The following is a 24871-nucleotide window of genomic DNA, read 5'->3' as shown; positions in this document are numbered from 1 at the left end:
TTTATAAGAATGTAACTATAGACTGTTTATAAGAATGAAACTATAGACTGTTTATAAGAATGAAACTATAGACTGTTTATAAGAATGAAACTATAGACTGTTTATAAGAATGAAACTATAGACTGTTTATAAGAATGAAACTATAGACTGTTTATAAGAATGTAACTATAGACTGTTTATAAGAATGTAACTATAGACTGTTTATAAGAATGAAACTATAGACTGTTTATAAGAATGAAACTATAGACTGTTTATAAGAATGTAACTATAGACTGTTTATAAGAATGTAACTATAGACTGTTTATAAGAATGAAACTATAGACTGTTTATAAGAATGTAACTATAGACTGTTTATAAGAATGAAACTATAGACTGTTTATAAGAATGAAACTATAGACTGTTTATAAGAATGTAACTATAGACTGTTTATAAGAATGAAACTATAGACTGTTTATAAGAATGAAACTATAGACTGTTTATAAGAATGTAACTATAGACTGTTTATAAGAATGAAACTAGACTGTTTATAATTCTTGTTATAATAAATGTAAGAAATTTATTTTTTTCACATAAAACAGTGTCATTATGTAAGAAATATATAATTTAAAAGGTTTAAATTATGATTATGATCAAGGCTGATGTTGGTTAAAAAATGTAAAGTCCTAGAGTGACACTTTTAATAACTCAGTTAATCAATGATTGCAAATATTGAGTCATTTATTGTTGGTTGATTTAATATTTGAATGTGTAAGAATTTAGAAAGTGTTTATGAAGTGAAATACAAATTAAACATTGTCTGGTTTTGTAACTATTAACTAGTCTGTAATCAACAAAGGGTTTTAATAACTTTACTTCTTGTTATAATAAATGTAAATACTGTTTGACCTTCATCAGTTCAGAAACTTTCCTAAATGAACAATACAAAGTGAAACAATCGGAACAAACTTCACTTTTATTATGATGAATATAAAAAGACATACAAAATTCACTTTTATATATAAAAAAAATCCCATCAGAATAAAACTCGTACACAAAAAATACAATTAAATCATTAATTCACAAACAGAAAATAAGAAATCAGTTAAAGCAGAAAATTCAAACAATAACTCAGAATCTTCTCTGGTTTGTTCCCATCGGTACAAACACCTCAACAATCTTTATTCATACAAAACATTTAAACCAAAACTTTATTCAGTTGAACTCGGATTTTTCTTCTGTGGTTTCTAAATGTCTAACCCTAACTGTAGAAATAGAACAGGAGTAGAACCTAGAACCCTTTTCACTGGTCATCGCTGTACGTTGTGACGGAAAGTGTGAGTCCCCATGACAACGTTAGCATTAATTAGCAAGCTAGCTAACTAGCCATCTGTCTGCGTGTTAGCTAGCTTGTAGCTCGTATGGAAGCTAACGACTAAGAACTCCCCTTCTACTCCTTTTCTTCCTCATCTTTGATCTGAACCTTCAGTTGTCCAATGAGAGAGCTCGAGCCATCGATGGCCCCGCCTCTAAAAGACGCGTTTCAATTAGTTTTCACATTTTGATAATCAATTAATCATCATTTATCAATCATACATTCGTCTTTTTCTCCAGTAAACTGAATCATTTCAGGACTCAAAAGAAGACCTGAGTTCAACCTGAAGACAAAGAAGAAGATGATGATGATGAAGGAGGCACTGAAGTGTGTTCATTCTGAAACTGCAGGATAAGTGAAGGCAGTCTGGTGCAGAGCTTCATCGTCTGTATGATGAAAACTGTGATGATGAAGGAGGCACTGAACAGACGATGAAGCTCTCAGAGACAAAACAACATCAAAAAGATTCAACAGAAGGCCATGTTTTCAGTAACCACAGCAACGAGGTCATCAGAAGATGACGACAGGAAGTGAAGGCAGGTACAGCAGAGTTACTGAAGAAGAAGAAGAAGGCACATCTGAAGAAACCAGGTCCACCTGGCGGAGGCCCCGCCCCATGTGGGTGTGGCTTCAGTAGCTGAAGTTGACCTTCTCGATGTTCGAGATCAGAGTCCTGGCCAGGTAGATCCCCACCATCTGATCACAGGTAAATAGACACTTCAGGTACAGAAACCACTAGGAACCAGTAGAGTCCAAGTCCCCATTGGAACCATTAAAACCACAATGTTTGATCATCTGTGTCTCAATGTTCTAAAGTGAACGTCGTACTTTCTTCTCTGACCTCACCTGAAAGACCAGAGTAAGATTTTATATTTAAGCTAAGATAATCCGTGTAAACATGAGTTTAAATACTGCAACAGTACTGCGTTCTAGTAACAGTACTGCATTCTGTGCAGTAACATTACTGCGTTCTGTGCAGTAACAGTACTGCGTTCTGCGCAGTAACAGTACTTTGTAAATACTAAATAAATGTATAGTAACCTGCAGCAGAGAGATGACGATGAAGACGATGGCCACCGTGTAAAGGTTCCCAGGTAACCAGTCCTCCAACGCAGCAATGCAGCCTTTAGTGTAGATGTGATCCGTCCACTCCCCCTGCGTAGAACCAGAGAACGTTATAGAACAGGTTCTATCAGGAACCATCAAAGGTTTTCAGGAGCAACATGTTTTGGTAGCTCGCTAGTCGGATAGTAAATAATGTGAGCTAGGGTTCCTCTCATAAATACAGAACCCAGTAGAACCCAGATGGAATAGTTCTAGTTCTGTTCCAAAAGACATGAGAGGTTTGACACAGTGTTCTTTAAGTATTTATTGTTCACGTAAAATAGATTCAGATTAATTTATCTCTATACTGTGATGACGTGGTTTACTGTGATGTCACTGTGACGTCCTAACAGGAAGCTACATTTAACAGGAAGTGACCTCACCTTCGGTCTGTTTCTCACGTCGTATCCACACTGAGTGTTCAGCACCGAGTCCTGAAACAAACACAATGGGTTCCCTTCAATGAGACTGAATCACAGTTAAATTCATTATTATGAAATTGATCAGTATTGATCAGTATTGATCAGTTCTCACAGCAGGATCAGTGACGCAGCAGGAAAAAGGAACTCCACACTTCTCTCTGCTGCGATGGGTTCCGTTACAGCTAAAATAAACATTTAGATCCCAGTCGTTAGGTTCCTGAGCTCCACAGCAGTGGTTCTGTTAAAGGAACAAGATAATAAAGGTTAAACTAAAGGTTCCTGAGCTCCACAGCAGTGGTTCTGCTAAAGGAACAAGATAATAAAGGTTAAACTAAAGGTTCCTGAGCTCCACAGCAGTGGTTCTGCTAAAGGAACAAGATAATAAAGGTTCCCGATTCGTTACCATCCTCTGCAGAGAGTCGATGAGGTTCTGCAGGTCGATGTCGTCTCTGTATCCTTTCACATTTGCCAAGAAGAAGTCGTTGATCCATTCTCTGACCTGACTCTGAAACACCACGGCCAGAACGGCAGCAGTGAGCTCCAGGACGAAGATGAAGCCGATTACACCGGAGAACTGACCAAAAAACACACCGAAAATATACAAACTTCAGCAGACGGATGTTTTTAACGTACAAACTTCAGCAGACGGATGTTTTTAACGTACAAACTTCAGCAGACGGATGTTTTTAACGTACAAACTGAGCAGACAGATGTTTTTAACGTACAAACTGAGCAGACGGATGTTTTTAACGTACAAACTTCAGCAGACGGATGTTTTTAACGTACAAACTGAGCAGACGGATGTTTTTAACGTACAAACTTCAGCAGACGGATGTTTTTAACGTACAAACTTCAGCAGACGGATGTTTTTAACGTACAAACTGAGCAGACGGATGTTTTTAACGTACAACCTTCAGCAGACGGATGTTTTTAACGTAAAAACTGAGCAGACGGATGTTTTTAACGTACAAACTTCAGCAGACGGATGTTTTTAACGTACAAACTTCAGCAGACGGATGTTTTTAACGTACAAACTGAGCAGACGGATGTTTTTAACGTACAAATTTCAGCAGACGGATGTTTTTAACGTACAAACTTCAGCAGACGGATGTTTTTAACGTACAAACTGAGCAGACGGATGTTTTTAACGTACGAACTTCAGCAGACGGATGTTTTTAACGTACAAACTTTAGCAGACGGATGTTTTTAACGTACAAACTTTAGCAGACGGATGTTTTTAACGTACAAACTGAGCAGACGGATGTTTTTAACGTACAAACTTCAGCAGACGGATGTTTTTAACGTACAAACTTCAGCAGACGGATGTTTTTAACGTACAAACTGAGCAGACGGATGTTTTTAACGTACGAACTTCAGCAGACGGATGTTTTTAACGTACAAACTTTAGCAGACGGATGTTTTTAACGTACAAACTTTAGCAGACGGATGTTTTTAACGTACAAACTGAGCAGACGGATGTTTTTAACGTACAAACTTTAGCAGACGGATGTTTTTAACGTACAAACTGAGCAGACGGATGTTTTTAACGTACAAACTTCAGCAGACGGATGTTTTTAACGCACAAACTTCAGCAGACGGATGTTTTTAACGTACAAACTGAGCAGACGGATGTTTTTAACGTATGAACTTCAGCAGACGGATGTTTTTAACGTACAAACTTTAGCAGACGGATGTTTTTAACGTACAAACTTTAGCAGACGGATGTTTTTAACGTACAAACTGAGCAGATGGATGTTTTTAACGTACAAACTTTAGCAGACGGATGTTTTTAACGTACAAACTGAGCAGACGGATGTTTTTAACGTACAAACTTCAGCAGACGGATGTTTTTAACGTACAAACTGATCAGACGGATGTTTTTAACGTACAAACTTCAAAAGACAGATGTTTTCTCTCAGAGCTCCCACACAGCCGGCAAAGCCCAGGATGAAGGTGACTCCGCCGACCACCAGGACCAACCAGACTGGGTCGAAACCATGTAGCCGTGTCACCTGGGTCAGATCCAACAGGACCCCCTGTAGTCCACAACACACAAGTTTAAGAAGGGCAAACCAGTTTAGAACCAGCCCAGTAAAAGAGGTCTCACTAGACAGATATCATTATTGAGTCTCTTGTAAATGAATGAACTGTTTTATTCTCTCTCTGGTTAATATGATAACTCACCTTTTCACTCCATGCCCAGAAACCAACTGCAATAAAGGCAACTCCAGCCAGCTGCAACACAAAGACACACACCAGCGATTAGTCAGATCCAATAGAGACCAGTGTTCAGGCAGATCCATTAACAAACAAACCAGCGTTTAGACAGATCCGATAAACAAACCAGCGTTTAGACAGGTTGAAACACACAGAGATTAGACCAGTGGTTCTTACCCTTTTTGACCCTGAGCCCCCCTATTCATTATCCAGATTCCTTACTGCCCCCCCACCAATTAAAAAGTAGGCATGTCGTCTCCCCTGAACATTCATGTGGATTATTATAACAGATCTAATAACACACAAACATTTGATAACAGATCCAATAACAGGTTGAGAAAGAGACTTCTGGCTCCATCAGCCACACAGGAAACCAGCACATCCTGTCAGCTGACTAGCAGACAGGAAACAGCTCCGAGTCTCAGTTTAACAGGTTTGTGAACACGTTTAGGTCTATAACTATGAACTATAAACTACAATAAAAGACAAATACAAACAAGTGGCTATATCATGAAATAAAACACTGACTGTGTGAAGTCTTATTACATCACTGCCTCACCTCGAGCACCATAGATCTGACTGCGTGTATTCTATTCCATGAATGTATTGTTACATTCATGGAATAGAATACGCTGAACATGCAATATAAATGATATATAGATATACACTGGGGTCATAACAGGTGAAAACATACATGAAATTAGTTTAAATAGGAAGAAATGTCATTGAAAAAGTTAGAAATAATGATTGTTATAAATAATACTTTCAAACTTTGCTTTCAGCCTTGCAGACCTGTGGCATGCTAGCTGTCACTTTGTTAAGGAAAGAGATTTCTCCCTCATGTTTTCTGATGATCGGTTAGTTCAGAGGTCGGCGACCTTTACCGTCCAAAGAGACGTTTTGATCTATTTTACACCAAATAAAATGTGTCTGGAGCCGCAAAAGCTGTTTGATGTCACAGCTTATAAAGTTTTATATATAGTTATATTATATATACAAAAACTATAGTTTGTTGTATTTATAAAAATATAGAACAAGAATAAAGACACTTGTTGACATTTTATTGCGATTTTACGTGTTATAACAATAAACTCTGATGAAGAGGAGAGAGGAATTGCTCTTTTTCACTCATCTCCAGCGTGATACTTTTCAGCTAATGCTGTGTGTTTGTTCTGGAAGTGACTTTCAACTTTACAATTTTAGCACATTTTAAGCATACAGGTAAGCCAGCATCGTTGGCAGTGAAAGCTAATTAATACGTCCATGCAGAATTAACCTCTTGCTACCGAGAGCTCCCTTCAAAGGGTGTTGGGGGGGCGACAGAGTACACACATGTAGTACAAATCACTTCTGAGAACGAATGAAATGATAAATCAAAAACCTACGTAACGAAGAAATTCTGATAAAATGGACCATGTAAGCTATTTTACTCACTCAAAAACATATATATACACAAAGTACTACAATGTACTACGAGTGGTACCACAATTTCACCTATTTTTCGCCAGGACACGGCGAGCTATGTTCTCCGTTACCGATCGGATTTGGCCAATGGGTTTGACCCTTGGGGGCGAGCCACGGTTTTCGATATTTTTATTGGCTTAAAATTCTGTCAATCAACTCAAAGAACGTATCATTACACTCCTTACTCTTTTCCGCGTTCAACACTGTGTCGTACGCGCAAATCGGCCAATCACAGGCTTTGGTAAGGTTCAATTGCATTCTGTAAAACTGAAATTCAGAGGAAAATGAGCCATGTTTTACAGGTTATTATCGGGCCCAGGCTCTCAAAATGATGCCAAACTGCTGTATTAGATAGATTGAACACTATTAGTGATAAAAGAAGTGAAATATATAGTCATATAGTATATAAAATTACAATAAAACGGCTGAAAATGCTGCTTCCAAAATCAGAATTGACGTCGGCTGACCTGTATAAAAACATGGATATCTCTGGCCTGCTTCACTCTATCAAAGCCAATTTCTTTTTAAAAGGACTGCTGACATGTTGTGCTGTGACGTGGGAGAGTTTAGGTCTTCGTCTGCATCTTTTCAAATCGATAGCATCAATAAAAGTGCTTTTTTTTTCCAGGCGAACCTGAACATTTTCAATTTGAGTGGTGTGTTATATTCATTCAGCATTTACCTGTAACATATACACTGATATGAACAAATCTCACAAGTGTTAGTGTTATTATTCCATTGAAATGATTCAAATAGACCTTGTAGTTAGAGAGATAAGCCCCTTTAAGTATGGGTATGACATTTTTGAGCAGAGGCCTCAAAATAGGCTTAGAGGTTAAAAGACTATTGGGATTTATCCATTGATAGTTTACCGAGGGCGGGGGTCTGCAAATCATGATCACCCACCTGCAGGGAAAGGTGTTTGACAGCGACGTAATAGGATGTGACGCACATCTATAACCGGAGTTTTCAAAGTACTGAAAACGGAGGAGTTCAAAAACTCCGGGGTAACCTCTTCGTGTGGACGTTCGTAAACGCATACGTTTAGAAACGATGACGTAGACGCCCACGTTCGGTACTCGATTGGTTCTTAGCAGTCACGACGTGTCCTTCCCTGATTCGTCGCGCCCTCATCACCAGACCCTTACCCGGAAGATCACAAACCACAACAGCCTTGATTACCGATCCACTACCAATTCAACATGGACAACTGATTACAGGCGTTACTGACCTTGTTGTCTTTACTAGCAGCTGCTGTCCAGTTAAAGTCTGCATTTTTGTGGAGGAAGCAGCTGTTATTGGAGCGATTAGTGAGCGTTGTGTCTAGCGGCGTCATCAGACCTACGGAGCGGCCGTCTGAAGTCATGTTAGCGGCTTTGAGCAACCAATCTACTTCCAGTTTACACCGTCACCCACCCGCATGCCCAGTGTACGTGAATAGTCTCGTGATATTCGATTCCAGGCGTTTTAGTCTGGACGGAGATCATCTCGAAAACGAGGATGAAACACCGTGTGGACGGAGATCGTAGTAGTGTGGATGTAGACTCAGGGAGCCGCGACAGAGGGGCTGAAGAGCCGCATGCGGCTCCGGAGCGGCGGGTTGCCGACCCCTGGGTTAGCCTGTTGAAATGATCAACTTGCATTAGCAAACACAACTTGCCGTTGGAAGACAGGACCAGTGGTTGCTGAGAATGGGCCTCTGTAGATATGTCATTAAAAATCAGCTGTTTACAGCTACAGCAGTCATTTACAACATTAACAATGTCGACACAATATTTCTGATCAATTTGATGTTATTTTGATGTGCTTTTCTTTCAAAAACAAGGGAATTTCTAAGTGATCCCAAACTTTTGAACGGCAGTGTAGATATAGAAATATAGAAATATAGATGCACTATACAGCGGGTAAAATAAGTGTTGAACATGTCACCATTTTTCTCAGTAAATATATTTATGTGTAATAAAACGGAATGGCAGGGAAAAAGTATTGAACACGCTTACTGAAATTGATTAAATACTTTGTACAAAAGCCTTTGTTGGTAATGACGCTTCTAGACGCCTCCCGTGTGGAGAAACTAGTCGCATGCATTGCTCAGGTGTGGTTTTGGCCCATTCTTCCACACAAACAGTCTTCAAATCTTGGAGAATACGTGGACCTCTTCTATGAACTCTGATCTTGAGTTCTTTCCATAGAATTTCTATTGGATTCAAGTCAGCTGATTGGCTGGGCCATTCTAGCAGCTTTATTCTCTTCACACAGCAGCAGTTATAACACAGTTATAATGATTCTGATAATAGATATTCAGCCGGTGTTCACAACTTTATTTTCATGTGTAAAAACTGAAAACTGCAAACCTATCTACGTCATGTTTATTAAATTCTCAGTAGCGATAACTAAATGATATGCTTATTATACATATTCCAAACAAAACAACTTTAAAACTCTAAAGAAATAATTAAAATGAGTCATTTCTTTTTTGCTTTTTTTGGTATGTTGGTCAGACACTATGCAACGCTGATTACGTAATATGTGTGGTGTTTGTTATAAATGTACGTTGGTACATAGAGGGTGATAAGAAGCTGTACATGGAGGGACTTAGGACCCAGGGGAATGGGGGTGAAGCATGGAACCTGTAGTCTGTACCGTGGCAGTAACGCGCATCATGTGGAAGTTATGCTAATAAAGAGTTGCAGTTAAGAGCAGTTTGTTCTCACGTGCTTATATGTTTATTTAAAAACACGACAATATGTATTTTGATATTGTCACGTTTGATCCTGTAACGAGACGTGTCACCGGGGGGGGGGGGGGGGGGCAGCAGGAACAGACGCCACACAAACACAGCTGTTCACCGCTCGCTGCCCGGTTCTTGTGTTAAAAATGTCCGCTTAATAATAATTAAAAAAACTGCATTAATGCGCGATAAAATAATTGTCGGCGTTAATTAATTAATGCGTTAAAGCGATAACGCGTTAACTGGCCCAGCCCTAAAATATATAAATACACTGTATGTGTATATATATATAAAGTTTGTACTAAACACAAAAATAAATGATGTCACTGTTTTGTGTTGTACTTATGTCGTTATCATACTCTACGTACATACTAATCGAACAAGGTGAAACTAAACAGATGATTGGTTGACGCTTGACCACCTTATTGGAGACCTGCTCGTCTTTGATTGGTAGTATCGGCCGTCAGCTTGACATTGACTGTAGAAGAGTTAACATGCTGTACTCTGCTAATGTTAGCCTAATGTTGGCCTAACGTTGGCTTAATGTTGGCCTGATTTTAGTCTACTGTTGACCTAACGCTAGCCTAATGTTGGCCTGATTTTAGTCTACTGTTGGCCTAACGTTGGCCTAATGTTGGCCTGATTTTAGTCTAATGTTTGCCTAATGTTGGCCTAATTTTAGTCTAATGTTGGCCTAACGTTGGCCTAATGCAAGGAGTTAATAAAAACATCACCTGTACAGATCTCAGGTGTGCTCGTGTGACTCACCCAGAAGATGATGTTGTAGCTGAACATCAGGTATTTGTAGCAGCAGCTCACCTCAGCGCTCTCATATCGATAGTAGTACATCTGCCAATCATAAATAATGGTTATATACTATACACACTACTACACTGTATTTAACCTGTTGTATACGCTACATTAGTGCTGGGCGGTATGACCAAAAATGTGTATCACGGTATTTTTTAAGATTCTGGCGGTTTCACGGTATTTTTTTCCCCTTGACTGTATTTTTATAGGTTAGTAGTGTTTTACTCTACTGTCAGAAGTACATAGAATGTAAAAACATGTTCCTGTCATCGTGTATAAAGGCTTTGATTACTACAGGCTGTGCTCGTGTGTTCCTATAATGTTGGGATGGCAGTTTGGCTGAAGTATTGTCGCCCCGGTCAGACGTACCTTGAATCTGGTGTTGTAATGGTTGCTCTGAGTCTAGACTGTCTGTAGTGGGACCAGGTCCCTGCAGAGCTGGATCCTTACTGCGTTCGTAACGTCGCTCCACCGCTTGCTGTTCTTGTCTTATGCTGCCTCGAGCTAAAGCCTCTTCAAGCGATGTGTGAGCCTTCGGCTTCACGGCTTCACTCACGCTAACGTTACCGGTTGACGGCCGTCATCACACTCTTGGTGTAAATATTTTATAAATGTACAAATATTAGTGTTACAAATAGTTTATGTGTCACAGACTGTTGTGTGGTGGTGTGTTGCCCTGTTAAAGAGCGTTAGTTGTGGGTTATTAATTGTTGTAAAGTTATAACCATCACTAGACAACTAGCTCCGCCCGTAGCGGCTACGCTGCTAACAACACATCCTGCTGCCTGCTGAAGAGTGATGCAGCTGTTTCGCGATTCACCAGTAAGACGGTGTGTGGAAAATTAATATCATACAGGAAACTAAAACCGGTATACCGCCCAGCACTACTCTACATACATACTGTTGTATCTGGACTATATACTGTATACTGTATACATATATACTGTATAGTCTACATATATCCTGTTGTATCCAGGCTAATGTACATGAATACTGTTGTATACTGAACTGTACAGAGGATCATGTCAGAAGTTTAACTTTATCTAATAACCATAACTCTTTATTTTAGCTGAAGTTAATCTGAAGCTAATCTGTCTGCAACTCTTCTCTTTTCTGTTATAAACGGACATTATTCTGCGTTCTTTGAGAAATCAACAAGAAGGTCGTCCTCCGGTCAGTTTGTAACGTTACCGAATAACGACCGTTAACATTTGTTTAGAGCTAACTGACGCTAACAGGAAGCGGCTAAAGCTAACGCTAACTAACTAAAGATATATAAAATATATATATACATATATAACCAGAGTCAGTCTTACCTTCGGACCTCAAACCTTATGAACACACATATAACAGATATATGTATCTGTGTTTATTTATTAATAACCTGAAGGACTAAAGTTTAACTCAACACACCCTGATAGACTCTTCTTCTTCTGCTTCCTCTTCCGCCACAAACTAAACACAGCTTCTTCTTCTTCTTCTTCTTCTTCTTCTTCTTCTTCTTCTTCTTCTTCTTCTTCGTCTTCTGTGGATTCAGCAGAACAGACGCTGAGATGGCGTTTTACTGCCCTCTACTGTTTGTTAAATAATCTGGTATATATATATTATATATATTATGTAACATATATATATATTAGATATATATATATAATTATATATATATACATATTATTATATAAATACACAATATATATATATTTACATAATACAGTATATATATATATTATTATGTGTATATATATATATATAACATATAAATATATATATATATACAAAATAATATATAAATATATATACACATAATAATACAGTATATATATATATATATATTATATATATATTCCTTTCAAAAAGGAACCTATTTTTTAGGCCTCCGTTCGAAAATTTCAAACCCAGACTAAAAAGAGTCTATCTCTGCAACCACAAGGTCTATTTTAATAATTTGGTGTTTTAATAAAGAGAACACTTGTGTGATTTGTTCAGATGTGTAAATATTACTATATATGTTACCTGTTAAGAGTAAATGAAGATGGCACACAGCACAAATGAAACATTTTCAGGTTTGTCTAAAAAGAAAAAGCCCTTTCAGGATTATTATTTCGGAATGATGCAGGTCTAAACCGTCCCAAATCATAGCACAATATGTGAACAGTCTCTCTGCAAAGTTTGACTTTGATAAAGTGAAGCAGAACTAAATTAGAGACGTTTTAGTACAGAGAGGTCAGGCGAGGTCACCAAAATGGTCATTTTGGAACCATCTGTTCCATTTGAATTTTCTCATGTACCAAACTATATATTTCACTTGTATATCACTAATGGTGTTCAATACATCCAAATACAGCAGTTTGGGCTTTGTTTTGAAGGAGTCTCTCTCCATACTGGATTTTTGTTTGATTTCAGCTCCCTGTGTGTACGCAGGGTTATATCTCAGCAGCCCATTGGTCGATTTCAGTGAATGACCCCTCTTTTGACGCGTTAGAGCCAATAGAATTGAGCTATACCCACGTGGAAGAGATTGACAGCACTGTTAGCCAGTCAGAATCAACAAGGCGCCGTCTATCGTGAAGTGTAAAATCCTCCCCCCTGCTTAGATTAGACCCCTTGAAGCCACGGAATGAGTTCCGTGACACAGAGGATACCCGATAAATATCTGTGTGAAAATACCGGGAATAATGCATTGTCTTCGTGAAAACGTCAAAGGTAAGAAGCATTTGCTGATTGTAAAGCGATAAAGCGATTTGTGTTGCTGGTGGTCGTTGGCTCATATCTCGGTGATGGTTTGACGGAGAGAGATATTGAGGATATGTGTGGAATCTGTGTGGAATTTGCTTGCTTTCAGTCATCTCAGTTTCTTTAACAGCACTTAGCTTCGATCGGTAGATCCTGAAATGTGCTGGGTGTGCTCACTCCTGGCAAAATATGAATATGATATTTTGGTCATTCTTTTAGTTGGTTGTTTGAGTTGTGTTTGGAGCATATAAAAACAGCTTACATATTATTGTAGCCCGGGTTCTGCTGTTTAATCTGATGTACAACATCATTATATTTGTTTGATAAGTCCATTATTATACACGCTGTATGCTAAACCTTCTTGAGAGTCCCTCAATTGGACAACGCTCGGGCTTAACAGGTTTAACGATGTGAGGAGCTCGTTAAGGTTAACGAGGTGAGGAGCTCGTTAAGGTTAACGATGTGAGGAGCTCGTTAAGGTTAACGAGGTGAGGAGCTTGTTAAATAACAATGTGAGGAGCTCGTTAAGGTTAACGAGGTGAGGAGCTTGTTAGATAACAATGTGAGGAGCTCGTTAAGGTTAACGAGGTGAGGAGCTCGTTAAGGTTAACGAGGTGAGGAGCTCGTTAAGGTTAACGATGTGAGGAGCTCGTTAAGGTTAACGAGGTGAGGAGCTCGTTAAGGTTAACGAGGTGAGGAGCTCGTTAAGGTTAACGATGTGAGGAGCTCGTTAAGGTTAACGATGTGAGGAGCTCGTTAAGGTTAACGAGGTGAGGAGCTCGTTAAATAACAATGTGAGGAGCTCGTTAAGGTTAACGAGGTGAGGAGCTTGTTAAATAACAATGTGAGGAGCTCGTTAAGGTTAACGATGTGAGGAGCTCGTTAAGGTTAACGAGGTGAGGAGCTTGTTAAATAACAATGTGAGGAGCTCGTTAAGGTTAACGATGTGTGGAGCTCGTTAAGGTTAACGATGTGAGGAGCTCGTTAAGGTTAACGAGGTGAGAAGCTCGTTAAATAACAATGTGAGGAGCTCGTTAAGGTTAACGATATGTGGAGCTCATTAAGGGTAACGAGCTGAGGAGCTCGTTAAGGTTAACGATGTGTGGAGCTCGTTAAGGTTAACGATGTGTGGAGCTCGTTAAGGGTAACGAGCTGTGGAGCTCGTTAAGGTTAACGATGTGAGGAGCTCGTTAAGGTTAACGAGGTGAGAAGCTCGTTAAATAACAATGTGAGGAGCTCGTTAAGGTTAATGATATGTGGAGCTGGTTAAGGGTAACGAGCTGAGGAGCTCGTTAAGGTTAACGATGTGTGGAGCTCGTTAAGGGTAACGAGCTGAGGAGCTCGTTAAGGTTAAGTTATCAACTGACAAGAAGTGAGAAACTGGATAATAACTAGAAATAAATACTATACCTCAAAATCTCATTTGGTGAAGCCAAATCCTGCTGTTACCATGGAGACTGTGACCTGATGGTCTCTGTCGCCATGGTGATGGATTCTAGGTCACACTCCAAACATAGTGTGTGTGTGTTTGTGTGTGTTTGTGCCTCGCGTCACGATGACAGACAGGTGACATGGAGACAGACCGGTGTGGTTCATCAGCTGACGATCAACATCCTGAAAGACAAACAAAGAGACGGAGACGGGACACAGCCCCCTAGTGGAAGGGAGGCGTCGGAACAACACCATGAACCACCTGAACAGTCTAATGTGTACTTCACATTATTGATAACTTTGGGTTCTTCCCAATTATGTCCCATTCCTCCAGAGCTGTAAGTCAGAGTCTGTCAAACACGTTCCCTCCTGAAGGACGTCGTGTGACGTAATCGTAACATCCGACTCGGAGGGTCTAGACGTTCACACATCCCTTGTTATCCTGCTTCATCCGTCAGGATCACATAACGCGGCTCTGTAGTGTCATATTATATATTCATATGCTTGAAGAGCAGGTTTTCAAACACAGATCTCTGTAAATGAACCACTGACTCGTTATCTCGTTGAGCTGAAGTAGATCTGAGCTCGTGGAGGTTCTGCGTGGTGTCTCCTCTTGTGATGTTTGTTCTGCCATGTTGTGATATCGTCCGGATCACATGACGTAGAAACGAGGCAGTGACATCGACAGGAGGTCGGATTTGAGGTAATTTAAAAGGACATTTGAAATCGTTTTTTCTTTGATTATTTATTAAATGTAACGATACTAGATGCAGGAATATTGATGGACTATCATGGATAAAATATTGCGATAGATATTTTTGCCACAGAAGGGACAGAATTCATGTAAAAATCATACGGACAGACAGATTCTTTTACAACAAAATAGACTTTATTATTATTAATTCTCCACACTAAAGGATTTCTGTCTCGTCCAATCAGAGCGGAGCATCACTTGGGCTGGGCGGCGATGTAGAGCACCCCCCACAGTCCATGGTGGTCCGATACAGCTGCTTATCCATCAGACCCTTTTCAGGTTGATCGGCACGCCGTCTGACATCAAAGAGACAGGTAGTACGTCGTCACACAGGTCACTTGACTCTGAAACACCTGAGACATCACAGACTCACTTGGAACAGTCTCTGCAGGTCGGGGACCTTATTGGCTCCCAAATACTCCACATGACTTCCTGTTTCAGAGGCCAGTTTGGTCGGAGACGCAAAGATGATGGGAGGACCAACAGGTGGGACACCTGGACGCAGACCCTGAGAGAGCGAGAGAGAGAAATGAGCTCCTAAACTCATCTAAGACTTGGACCTGAAAAAGTGAGACAAATTGCAAGATAACCTTCGGATGATCTTCAAAAGGGATATAAAAGTATCTCAGTATATATATATATATATATATATATATGTCAGTTGACAACTAGATGTCAACTGACTGCAGGCTAACTGCTAACGGCCAACGACTAGCGGCTAACTGCTGGCTAAGGAGAAACTGCACTAAGGAAGCTAACAGCGGCTAACAGAAGCTAACAGAAGAGATATTTTGTGAAGACAAGAAGAAGAATTGAGGGATCCTTGTTGGTAGCATTGGTATATCTGGTGGACTGTACATAGTATAGTTTTTACCAGTATTCGTGGGCTAGAAAAACTAGCAAAGAAAATAGCTAGCCTAGCGCCTCTTGGAAGTAAACAACTGGTTGCAGAGAGATGGAGAACCCTGCTGAATGTAAACGTGTAACAGCCAGAGAGAAACACAAGGACAAGACAGTACGAGAAAACCCAGAGGTCCTCTTCACCGACTACGCCCAACAAAGAGAAGGAAGGAAGAAGAACAACAACCTCATTTTCTTCACTGATTCGATTTACATGTGGAAAGATACTCTGTGCAGCCATTATGCATACGTATCCAGTGAGGGCATCGGCTCAGGAGGCAGATTGAAGATCTGTAAAGATGAACACCTTGACAAGGATGACCCTCTGCTTACCATCACATACTACACCAAAGGAAAGGTCATGGTCCAAGGGAATGAAACCAACCTGGAGTCCTTTGAAGAGGTATTCCCACTGTTGAAAGCTGAGATGGGCACCAAGAGGATCCATGTCCCCTCTGACAGTGAAGATGATGATAACCCAGTAGAGAACCTCACCACCTTGGCCATCTCTGCCCCTCCCACACCTGCCAACTCCACCAACAAGCTGAAGGAGAATATGGCCCTGCTGGAGCTGGACTTTGCTGAATTCAAAGAGCTGACCCAGGCCAGACTGTCTGACCCCCCAGACAACACTCTACAACAGCTTAAAGAGGAGCTCCAGCAGCTCAAGAGAGACAACCAGGCCTTGGCATCTGACCTCAGAGGAAGTGTAGAGGCACTCAAACAGGAGAACAGTGTGCTCCGTACTCAGTTAGCCAAAGTGAAGGAGGATGCTGAGAATAGAGAAAGGAGCTTCACCAGACAAGTCCAACGCCTGACAGACCAACTCTCATCCGTCCCAACAATGAGAAGTACAGAGACACAAACTCTCCCTGCCAGTGTCCCAAACCCCTGCCCTGTCTCTGTCCCACCCCTTCTGCTCTACACCCAGCCCAACAGCACCCTGGCACCTCCTGATACATCCACACAGCCAGCTACCAACAGCCAGCTCTGCCCATCCCAGCTTTCCTCCACTCAACCTGAAGACCAAGCCCCACAAGTGGTCCTGTTGACTGACTCTAATGGGAAATTCCTGGACACAAACAAGCTTTTTCCTGGTAAAAAAGTGCTTTCTAAACGCTGCAGCATGACAGGCCAGGCAATGAAGCTGTTAAAAAAGGAGACTTTCAGGAGCCCTCAATACATGGTGATCCACACAGGAACAAATGACCTGCACAGCCTCCGTAAGAACACTGCTGAGGCAGTGAGGAAGATGGCAGAGCAGGCCAGTAAAGAATTCCCTGACAATGTAAACACTCAACGAACTCCAATGTAAACACTCCACTAACTTCAATGTAAACACTCCACTAACTTCAATGTAAACACTCAACTAACTTCAACTTAAACACTCAACTAACTCCAATGTAAACACTCAACTAACTTCAACTTAAACACTCAACTAACTCCAATGTAAACACTCAACTAACTCCAATGTAAACACTCACTAACTCCAATGTAAACACTCAACTAACTCCAATGTAAACACTCAACGAACTCCAATGTAAACACTCAACTAACTCCAATGTAAACACTCAACTAACTCCAATGTAAACACTCAACTAACTCCAATGTAAACACTCAACTAACTCCAATGTAAACACTCAACTAACTCCAATGTAAACACTCAACTAACTCCAATGTAAACACTCAACTAACTCCAATGTAAACACTCAACTAACTCCAATGTAAACACTCAACTAACTCCAATGTAAACACTCAACTAACTCCAATGTAAACACTCAACTAACTCCAATGTAAACACTCACTAACTCCAATGTAAACACTCAACTAACTCCAATGTAAACACTCAACTAACTCCAATGTAAACACTCAACTAACTCCAATGTAAACACTCAACTAACTCCAATGTAAACACTCAACTAACTCCAATGTAAACACTCAACTAACTCCAATGTAAACACTCAACTAACTCCAATGTAAGCAGCATTAATGGACGGTGAGAAACCGTGACGTAAAGTGTCCCGTGTGAAACTAAAAGTAAAGTAGAGTCGTTCATCTCGTGAGTCACTTGAGACTTGAGTCACAGTTCTGTGGGTGATTCAGAGTTTATTCACTGTGGTGACAGAAGGAAACATGAAAACAGACATTCTGACTATCAGCACCAGAGATGTGAGTCAGTCTTCAGGGGTCTGAGAAGCAAAACTCACAAGTCTGTTTCACAGAAATCAGTTCATCAATGTAGAATAGTTACTGTTACACAGGAATACACAAGAGCAACATAAAATAACAGTCAATAAAACTAAGAGATGTTAGATTTTCTTCTACACGTGTAACAAATTAATTGACTCATTAGAATTAACCCTTAAAACTATAAGTCGTTAGACAGAAAGTCATATTTGTTTGTGGAATGAACCTTTAAAACGACAAGTTGATAGACACAAAGAAAAAAAGCCCCAAAATATCAGGCTAACAAATAACTTTCAATCAATATTCGATACATTCCAGTTTAAATGGATCCCAGTTAGAATGTATCTGTGTTATATTAAAGAGCTCTGGAGTCTCATTGAATGATGGTTCATGAAAAACAGCCTCGCTATGAGGAGCACCTTGACCGTTACCATGGTTACCACTGAGCCAGCAGTGTTAATTAATAATTAATTCAGACTCCTGACACAGAACAAGTTCACATGTTGTTGAGTGATTGGCTTCAAATATTACTGAGAAACAGTGGCAATAAGTGGCAGAAATGTTGTAGTAGAAGTAGAAGCAGCAGTAGATGCAGAAGTAGAAGTAGTAGTAGTAGTAGTAGTAGTAGTAGTAGAAGCAGCAGTAGATGTAGAAGAAGTAGTAGTAGTAGTAGTAGTAGTAGTAGAAGCAGCAGTAGATGCAGAAGTAGAAGTAGTAGTAGTAGTAGTAGTAGTAGTAGAAGCAGCAGTAGATGCAGAAGTAGAAGTAGTAGTAGTAGTAGTAGTAGTAGTAGTAGAAGCAGCAGTAGATGCAGAAGTAGAAGAAGTAGTAGTAGTAGTAGTAGTAGTAGTAGTAGAAGCAGCAGTAGATGCAGAAGTAGAAGAAGTAGTAGTAGTAGTAGTAGTAGTAGTAGAAGCAGCAGCAGATGCAGAAGTAGAAGTAGTAGTAGTAGTAGTAGTAGTAGTAGTAGTAGTAGTAGTAGTAGTAGAAGCAGCAGTAGATGCAGAAGTAGAAGAAGTAGTAGTAGTAGTAGTAGTAGTAGAAGCAGCAGTAGATGCAGAAGTAGAAGAAGTAGTAGTAGTAGTAGTAGTAGTAGTAGTAGTAGTAGAAGCAGCAGTAGATGCAGAAGTAGAAGAAGTAGTAGTAGTAGTAGTAGTAGTAGTAGTAGAAGCAGCAGTAGATGCAGAAGTAGAAGAAGTAGTAGTAGTAGTAGTAGTAGTAGTAGTAGAAGCAGCAGTAGATGCAGAAGTAGTAGTAGTAGTAGTAGTAGTAGTAGTAGTAGAAGCAGCAGTAGATGCAGAAGTAGAAGTAGTAGTAGTAGTAGTAGTAGTAGTAGTAGAAGCAGCAGTAGATGCAGAAGTAGAAGAAGTAGTAGTAGTAGTAGTAGTAGTAGTAGTAGAAGCAGCAGTAGATGCAGAAGTAGTAGAAGTAGTAGTAGTAGTAGTAGTAGTAGTAGTAGAAGCAGCAGTAGATGCAGAAGTAGAAGTAGTAGTAGTAGTAGTAGTAGTAGTAGAAGCAGCAGTAGATGCAGAAGTAGAAGTAGTAGTAGTAGTAGTAGTAGTAGTAGTAGAAGCAGCAGTAGATGCAGAAGTAGAAGAAGTAGTAGTAGTAGTAGTAGTAGTAGTAGTAGAAGCAGCAGTAGATGCAGAAGTAGAAGAAGTAGTAGTAGTAGTAGTAGTAGTAGTAGAAGCAGCAGCAGATGCAGAAGTAGAAGTAGTAGTAGTAGTAGTAGTAGTAGTAGTAGTAGTAGTAGTAGTAGTAGAAGCAGCAGTAGATGCAGAAGTAGAAGAAGTAGTAGTAGTAGTAGTAGTAGTAGAAGCAGCAGTAGATGCAGAAGTAGAAGAAGTAGTAGTAGTAGTAGTAGTAGTAGTAGTAGTAGTAGAAGCAGCAGTAGATGCAGAAGTAGTAGTAGTAGTAGTAGTAGAAGTAGTAGTAGTAGTAGTAGTAGTAGTAGTAGAAGCAGCAGTAGATGCAGAAGTAGTAGTAGTAGTAGTAGTAGAATCAGTGTAGACGGGATTCCAGGCTGTGACCAAAGACTGCCATTACAGATTTAAAGAATTTATAAAAAAGACATAATTCTATAAAATCACTGAGACATGACGGTAGATCAGTACATCTCAGGAAGAACGTGTATTATAAGTATTATAAGAACTGTTCAGTCAAAGATGAATTTAAAAGAAGAAAAGTGTTAAAGTTTAACAGATCGTCTGCGTATCTGCCGTATTTCACACCAAAGAAGAAGAAGCGTCTCCACTGAGATAATTCACAGCTCCATATCCTCTCTGCTGTTGCCGTGGAAACAGTGGATGTGTCCACCGGCTGAGTAAGAATCCATGAAAGAATCCGAGAGTTTACATCATTATATTATTACGTTATTACATTATTATTACATTATTATTGTAACGGGTAATGTACGGACCCAGAAGCAGTACGACAGACACCAGAGGACACGGTGGGTAGCAGAACCTCAGGGGAAAGACGGCAGAAGGCCGGGTGAATTACCGAGGCAGAGGCAAGGCGGGGCAGTCCAGAACAGGCGGGGCAGTCCAGAACAGGCGGGGCAGTCCAGAACAGGCGGGGCAGTCCAGAACAGGCGGGGTAGTCCAGAACAGGCGGGGTCGGCTACGGGGAATCAGTCCAAGAGTACGTGCTGGAAGGCCCGGAAGCGGAGAACGATCTGGCAGTGAGTGTGTGTGAGGCTGAGGGTTTAAATAGTGGAGGAAGCAGAGTGAGAGTGATGAGCTGATGAGGGGGGCGTGACTAACAGGTGCAGGAGCGAAGTGGCAGAGCTGTGACAATTATGTTATTATATTATTATATTATATTATTATATTATTATATTATTTTGTTATATTATTATATTATTATGTTATTATATTATATTAACAAATAACCATAAAGATCGTCATTTTATAATTTGATGAATACTTAATGTTATACTTTGAAAATCATCACAGAAACAAGGATCTAAGTTATAATAACTGAATAAATCACATCTATTATTATCTATTAAGCTCCATTGATGATGTTCTGTATAAATATTTATATTCAGTTCTGACTTTTACTAAAACAATTCAAGTTTTTCAAATTTGAACAATTCTTTACTAAAAGTCTAAATTGAGGTGGTTTTCAAAGTAAAGTATTTCATAACCACAGATTGAGCTTCTTTAACAAGTTAAATCTTTTTCAACATTTTTAAATGCGCCTGAACTTGAAGAGAAAACTTATGTTCACAGTCTTCAGCTTTCATTTCTTTTTGGTCATTCAAAGACACGTCAACAGACACGGAGGATAAAGTTTACCAACAAAGAGAAGACTTTTATGATCTCAGCTGTTTGAATATTTATTACACAGTCCTGTGACTTTATCGTGAAACTATAATGAATCTGAAAACCATGAAAGAAACACTGGATGAAGCTGTGGCAAATGAAGGTGATCGGCAGCGTTGCTCCTTCGTTAGTTGATGAACTTAGTTGATGAACTCTGCTGACAGACTGTTGCAGCAGCGGGTGGAGCGTACCTTGAGCTCATGGTAACACTGGATGAAGCTGTGGTAAATGAAGGTGATCGGCAGCGCTAGCAGCACAATGCCGCTCACTACGCAGACTCCGCCCAGAACTCGTCCCGCCACCGTCACCGGGTACATGTCTCCGTACCCCACCGTGGTCATGGAGATGATGACCCACCAGCAGGCGGCGGGGATGCTAGCGTAGTCCTCGTTCCCGGCCTCCAGGTCCAGACCGTGCTCCAGCAGCTGAGCCAGCGCGCTGAAGATGGCCATGGCAACGCAGACGAAGACCAGCAGCATCATCATCTCTCGGTAGCAGCGCCGCAGCGTCAGGCCAAGCGTCTGCAGACCCAGGAAGTGACGAGCCAGCTTGATCACCCAGAAGATCCGCATGATGCGGAGGACGCGAAGCGAGACGCCGGCTCGCTGCAGCTGGGAGTTCTCTCCGGTCAGTATCGTCATGGTAACGGAGACGTAGTACGGAGTGATGGCCAGAAGGTCGATGATGTTCAGAGGACGACGGACAAACTCCCATTTATCCACTGACACGAGGAAACGGACAATACACTCCACTGTGAACCAACCGATACACACCGCCTCAATGATCCTACAGAGAGGGGACCAAGCAGAGAGAGAGGACCAATCAGAGAGAGAGGACCAATCAGAGAGAGAGGACCAATCAGAGAGAGAGGACCAATCAGAGAGAGAGGACCAATCAGAGAGAGAGGACCAATCAGAGAGAGAGGACCAATCAGAGAGAGAGGACCAATCAGAGAGAGAGGACCAAGCAGAGAGAGAGGACCAATCAGAGAGAGAGGACCAATCAGAGAGAGACAGGACCAATCAGAGAGAGAGGACCAATCAGAGAGAGACAGGACCAATCAGAGAGAGAGGACCAATCAGAGAGAGAGGACCAATCAGAGAGAGACAGGACCAATCAGAGAGAGAGGACCAATCAGAGAGAGACAGGACCAATCAGAGAGAGAGGACCAATCAGAGAGAGAGGACCAATCAGAGAGAGAGAGGACCAATCAGAGAGAGAGAGGACCAATCAGAGAGAGAGAGAGGACCAATCAGAGAGAGGAGAGACAACATGGTACAATGGTATTCTGGATGATCCAATCAGCCCAGTATAGTCTTTGTATTGCTCTTTATTTAAATTAAAATGGAAAAGTCCTGTTTTTGCTTTTACTACACTTAATATTAGGAAAGAAGTGTTCTTCAATAAACTATTAAAATCATGTATTTATTAAATAACACTTGAAATGCGTTGCAGATGTGGACTTATGTTTAACGTCTACGTTACAGTTCACTTTGGTTGGACATCCACTGAATCCTCCACTAACATGTGCTGAGTTACAGGAAGTCAAACTAGCTCCACTGCGTCTTCTAAGTTGAACTAGTCTGTTATAAATAGCAGTGTGTTTCTCCAGTATGATGTCTGCATGTTACACACTGAGCAGTGAAGCTACACTACTAGAGATAAAATGCTAAAATAAACCTCTCTTCACATATCGCAGGTTTAACAGGAAGGTAACGTTACAATAAAATACCTCAGTGAACCAGTTTCAGTGCTGCCTCTAACTTCCTGTCACGAAGCAGCAGAATGTGGAGCACAAACACCCACCACATCATTTTAAAACATCTCTGCTGAAAAATATTGGCCTCGCTCTGCATCCAGCAGCCCCATAAAGAACCGGAGTTATCTTTGAACTCTCAGATCAAACAAACTTCAACTCCGCCTCTTTTCACCTACGTAACATTAAACAATCAGACACATCCTGTCTCACTTCTAGACTAGATTACTGTGATTCCTTATTATTAGGCTCATCTAATAAATCTCTTAAATCTCTCCAGTTGATCCAGAATGCTGCAGCTTGTGAACCAACAAGAACTAAGAAAAGAGATCATGTTACTGCTGGATCAGCTTCTCTGCACCGGCTCCCTGTAACATCTACAATATCATTTAAAATCCTTCTGCTCACCTACAAAGCCTGAAGTGGTCGAAACCATCATACCTTAAGGAGCTTATAGAACCATGTTACCCTACTAGAGAGCACCATCATACCTTAAGGAGCGTATAGAACCATGTTACCCTACTAGAGAGCACCATCATACCTTAAGGAGCTTATAGAACCATGTTACCCTACTAGAGAGCACCATCATACCGTAAGGAGCTTATAGAACCATGTTACCCTACTAGAGAGCACCATCATGCCTTAAGGAGCTTATAGAACCATGTTACCCTACTAGAGAGCTGGCTCAGGTTTATAGTTAGAGCTGTTATCATTTTGTATCGTACCGTATCGTACCGTACCGTATCATTTTGTTTCGTATCATATAATTTCGTATCATATCGTATCGTATCATTTTTTGTATCATTTTGTATCGTACCATATCGTACCGTATCGTACCGTACCGCATCGTATCGTACCGCATCATATCATACCGTACCGTACCGCATCGTATCGTACCGCATCGTATCGTACCGCATCGTACCGCATCGTACCGTACCGTATCATTTTGTTTCGTATCGTATCATTTCGTATCATATCGTATCGTATCATTTTTTGTATCATTTTGTATCGTATCGTAGGATTGAGTCGTCTTGAGAATAGAAAGATGCACCCCCTGAATAAATACTGGTACACGGTCTATGTCCTCAGGTGGTCTCTGACATGTCCTACCTGTGCTGGTCCAGGGTCTCAGCAGTTTTCCAGTCCGGTAAGGTGCTTGCACACAGCATCACCATGGAGATGACCACAAACAGCATTGAAACAGAGGCGAGGATTTGAGCCACTAGTGAGGACGTGGGCTCTTCGAACGTCCTCCTTATCCTTTCCAGCCAGCGGCTCCGGGGCTCCTCGGGGCTCCGTGGTCTCTCCTCCGGGAAGAAGTGGACGAAGCAGTCGGACATGCGGTCATCGAGGCGTCGCTGGCAGCACGGCTGCAGGTCAGAGCTCTCCAGACCCCAGTATAACATCTCGTTATAGAAGGACAGCTCGCACATGTGCGGCACAAAGCGCAGCTTCCCGTGCTGCACATACAGCATAATGAAGCTGAACGCCTCCGAGTGCCGGTCGAAGAAAAACTCGTTCCTGTCATGGTCATAGTCGTCACAGAGCTCCAGCAGCTCGCTCTCTGACATGCAGCGATGCAGCTGGCTGAGTCTCCTGAGAGGGAGGCGCTTCATCAGATCCACCGGGAAGGAAAACCTGCGACCTCCGACATTCAGGGTGCAGAGTCGGCTTCCAAACTTCAT

The 24871-nt window shown here is 40.9% G+C and overlaps 2 protein-coding genes across 3 annotated transcripts; both read right to left on the bottom strand.

The window, feature by feature from the left end:
- Nucleotides 1-937: 937 nt before the first annotated feature.
- On the bottom strand, nt 938-11601 carry tspan14 (tetraspanin 14). 2 transcript variants are annotated; one of them, XM_079169295.1, is made up of 9 exons: nt 11513-11601; nt 10058-10138; nt 5062-5112; nt 4767-4913; nt 3281-3451; nt 2990-3115; nt 2839-2889; nt 2393-2506; nt 938-2047 (listed from the first exon to the last, which is right to left on the bottom strand). In XM_079169295.1, the coding sequence occupies exons 2-9, from the start codon at nt 10136-10138 to the stop codon at nt 1982-1984; spliced, it is 807 nt and encodes a 268-aa protein (XP_079025421.1). In that variant the 5' UTR covers nt 11513-11601; the 3' UTR covers nt 938-1981. The 2 variants fall into 2 exon arrangements, with proteins under 2 accessions (XP_079025421.1, XP_079025420.1); XM_079169294.1 differs by having other exon boundaries at nt 11416-11567.
- Nucleotides 11602-21570: 9969 nt separating this feature from the next.
- LOC306703469 (voltage-gated potassium channel regulatory subunit KCNG3-like) lies at nt 21571-24871 on the bottom strand (the record flags this gene model as incomplete). Its single annotated transcript, XM_079169448.1, has 2 exons — nt 21571-22216; nt 24297-24871. 2 exons carry the CDS (start codon nt 24869-24871, stop codon nt 21571-21573), a joined length of 1221 nt encoding a protein of 406 aa, XP_079025574.1.

The sequence above is a fragment of the Pholis gunnellus genome, assembly GCF_910591455.1.
Source record: "Pholis gunnellus genome assembly, chromosome: 11".
Classification (NCBI taxonomy): Eukaryota; Metazoa; Chordata; class Actinopteri; order Perciformes; family Pholidae; genus Pholis; species Pholis gunnellus.
This window is presented reverse-complemented; position numbering and strand designations above follow the sequence as displayed.

Bases quoted from the DNA above. Each gene is read 5' to 3' on its own strand.
- tspan14 (XM_079169295.1), bottom strand. From the start codon at position 10,138: ATGTACTACTATCGATATGAGAGCGCTGAGGTGAGCTGCTGCTACAAA. The intron at 5,113-10,057 runs GTGAGTCACACG...TTTGTGTTGCAG, and splicing joins GCTACAACATCATCTTCTGG to CTGGCTGGAGTTGCCTTTAT. The intron at 3,116-3,280 runs GTAACGAATCGG...TTCCTTTAACAG, and splicing joins TCGACTCTCTGCAGAGGATG to AACCACTGCTGTGGAGCTCA.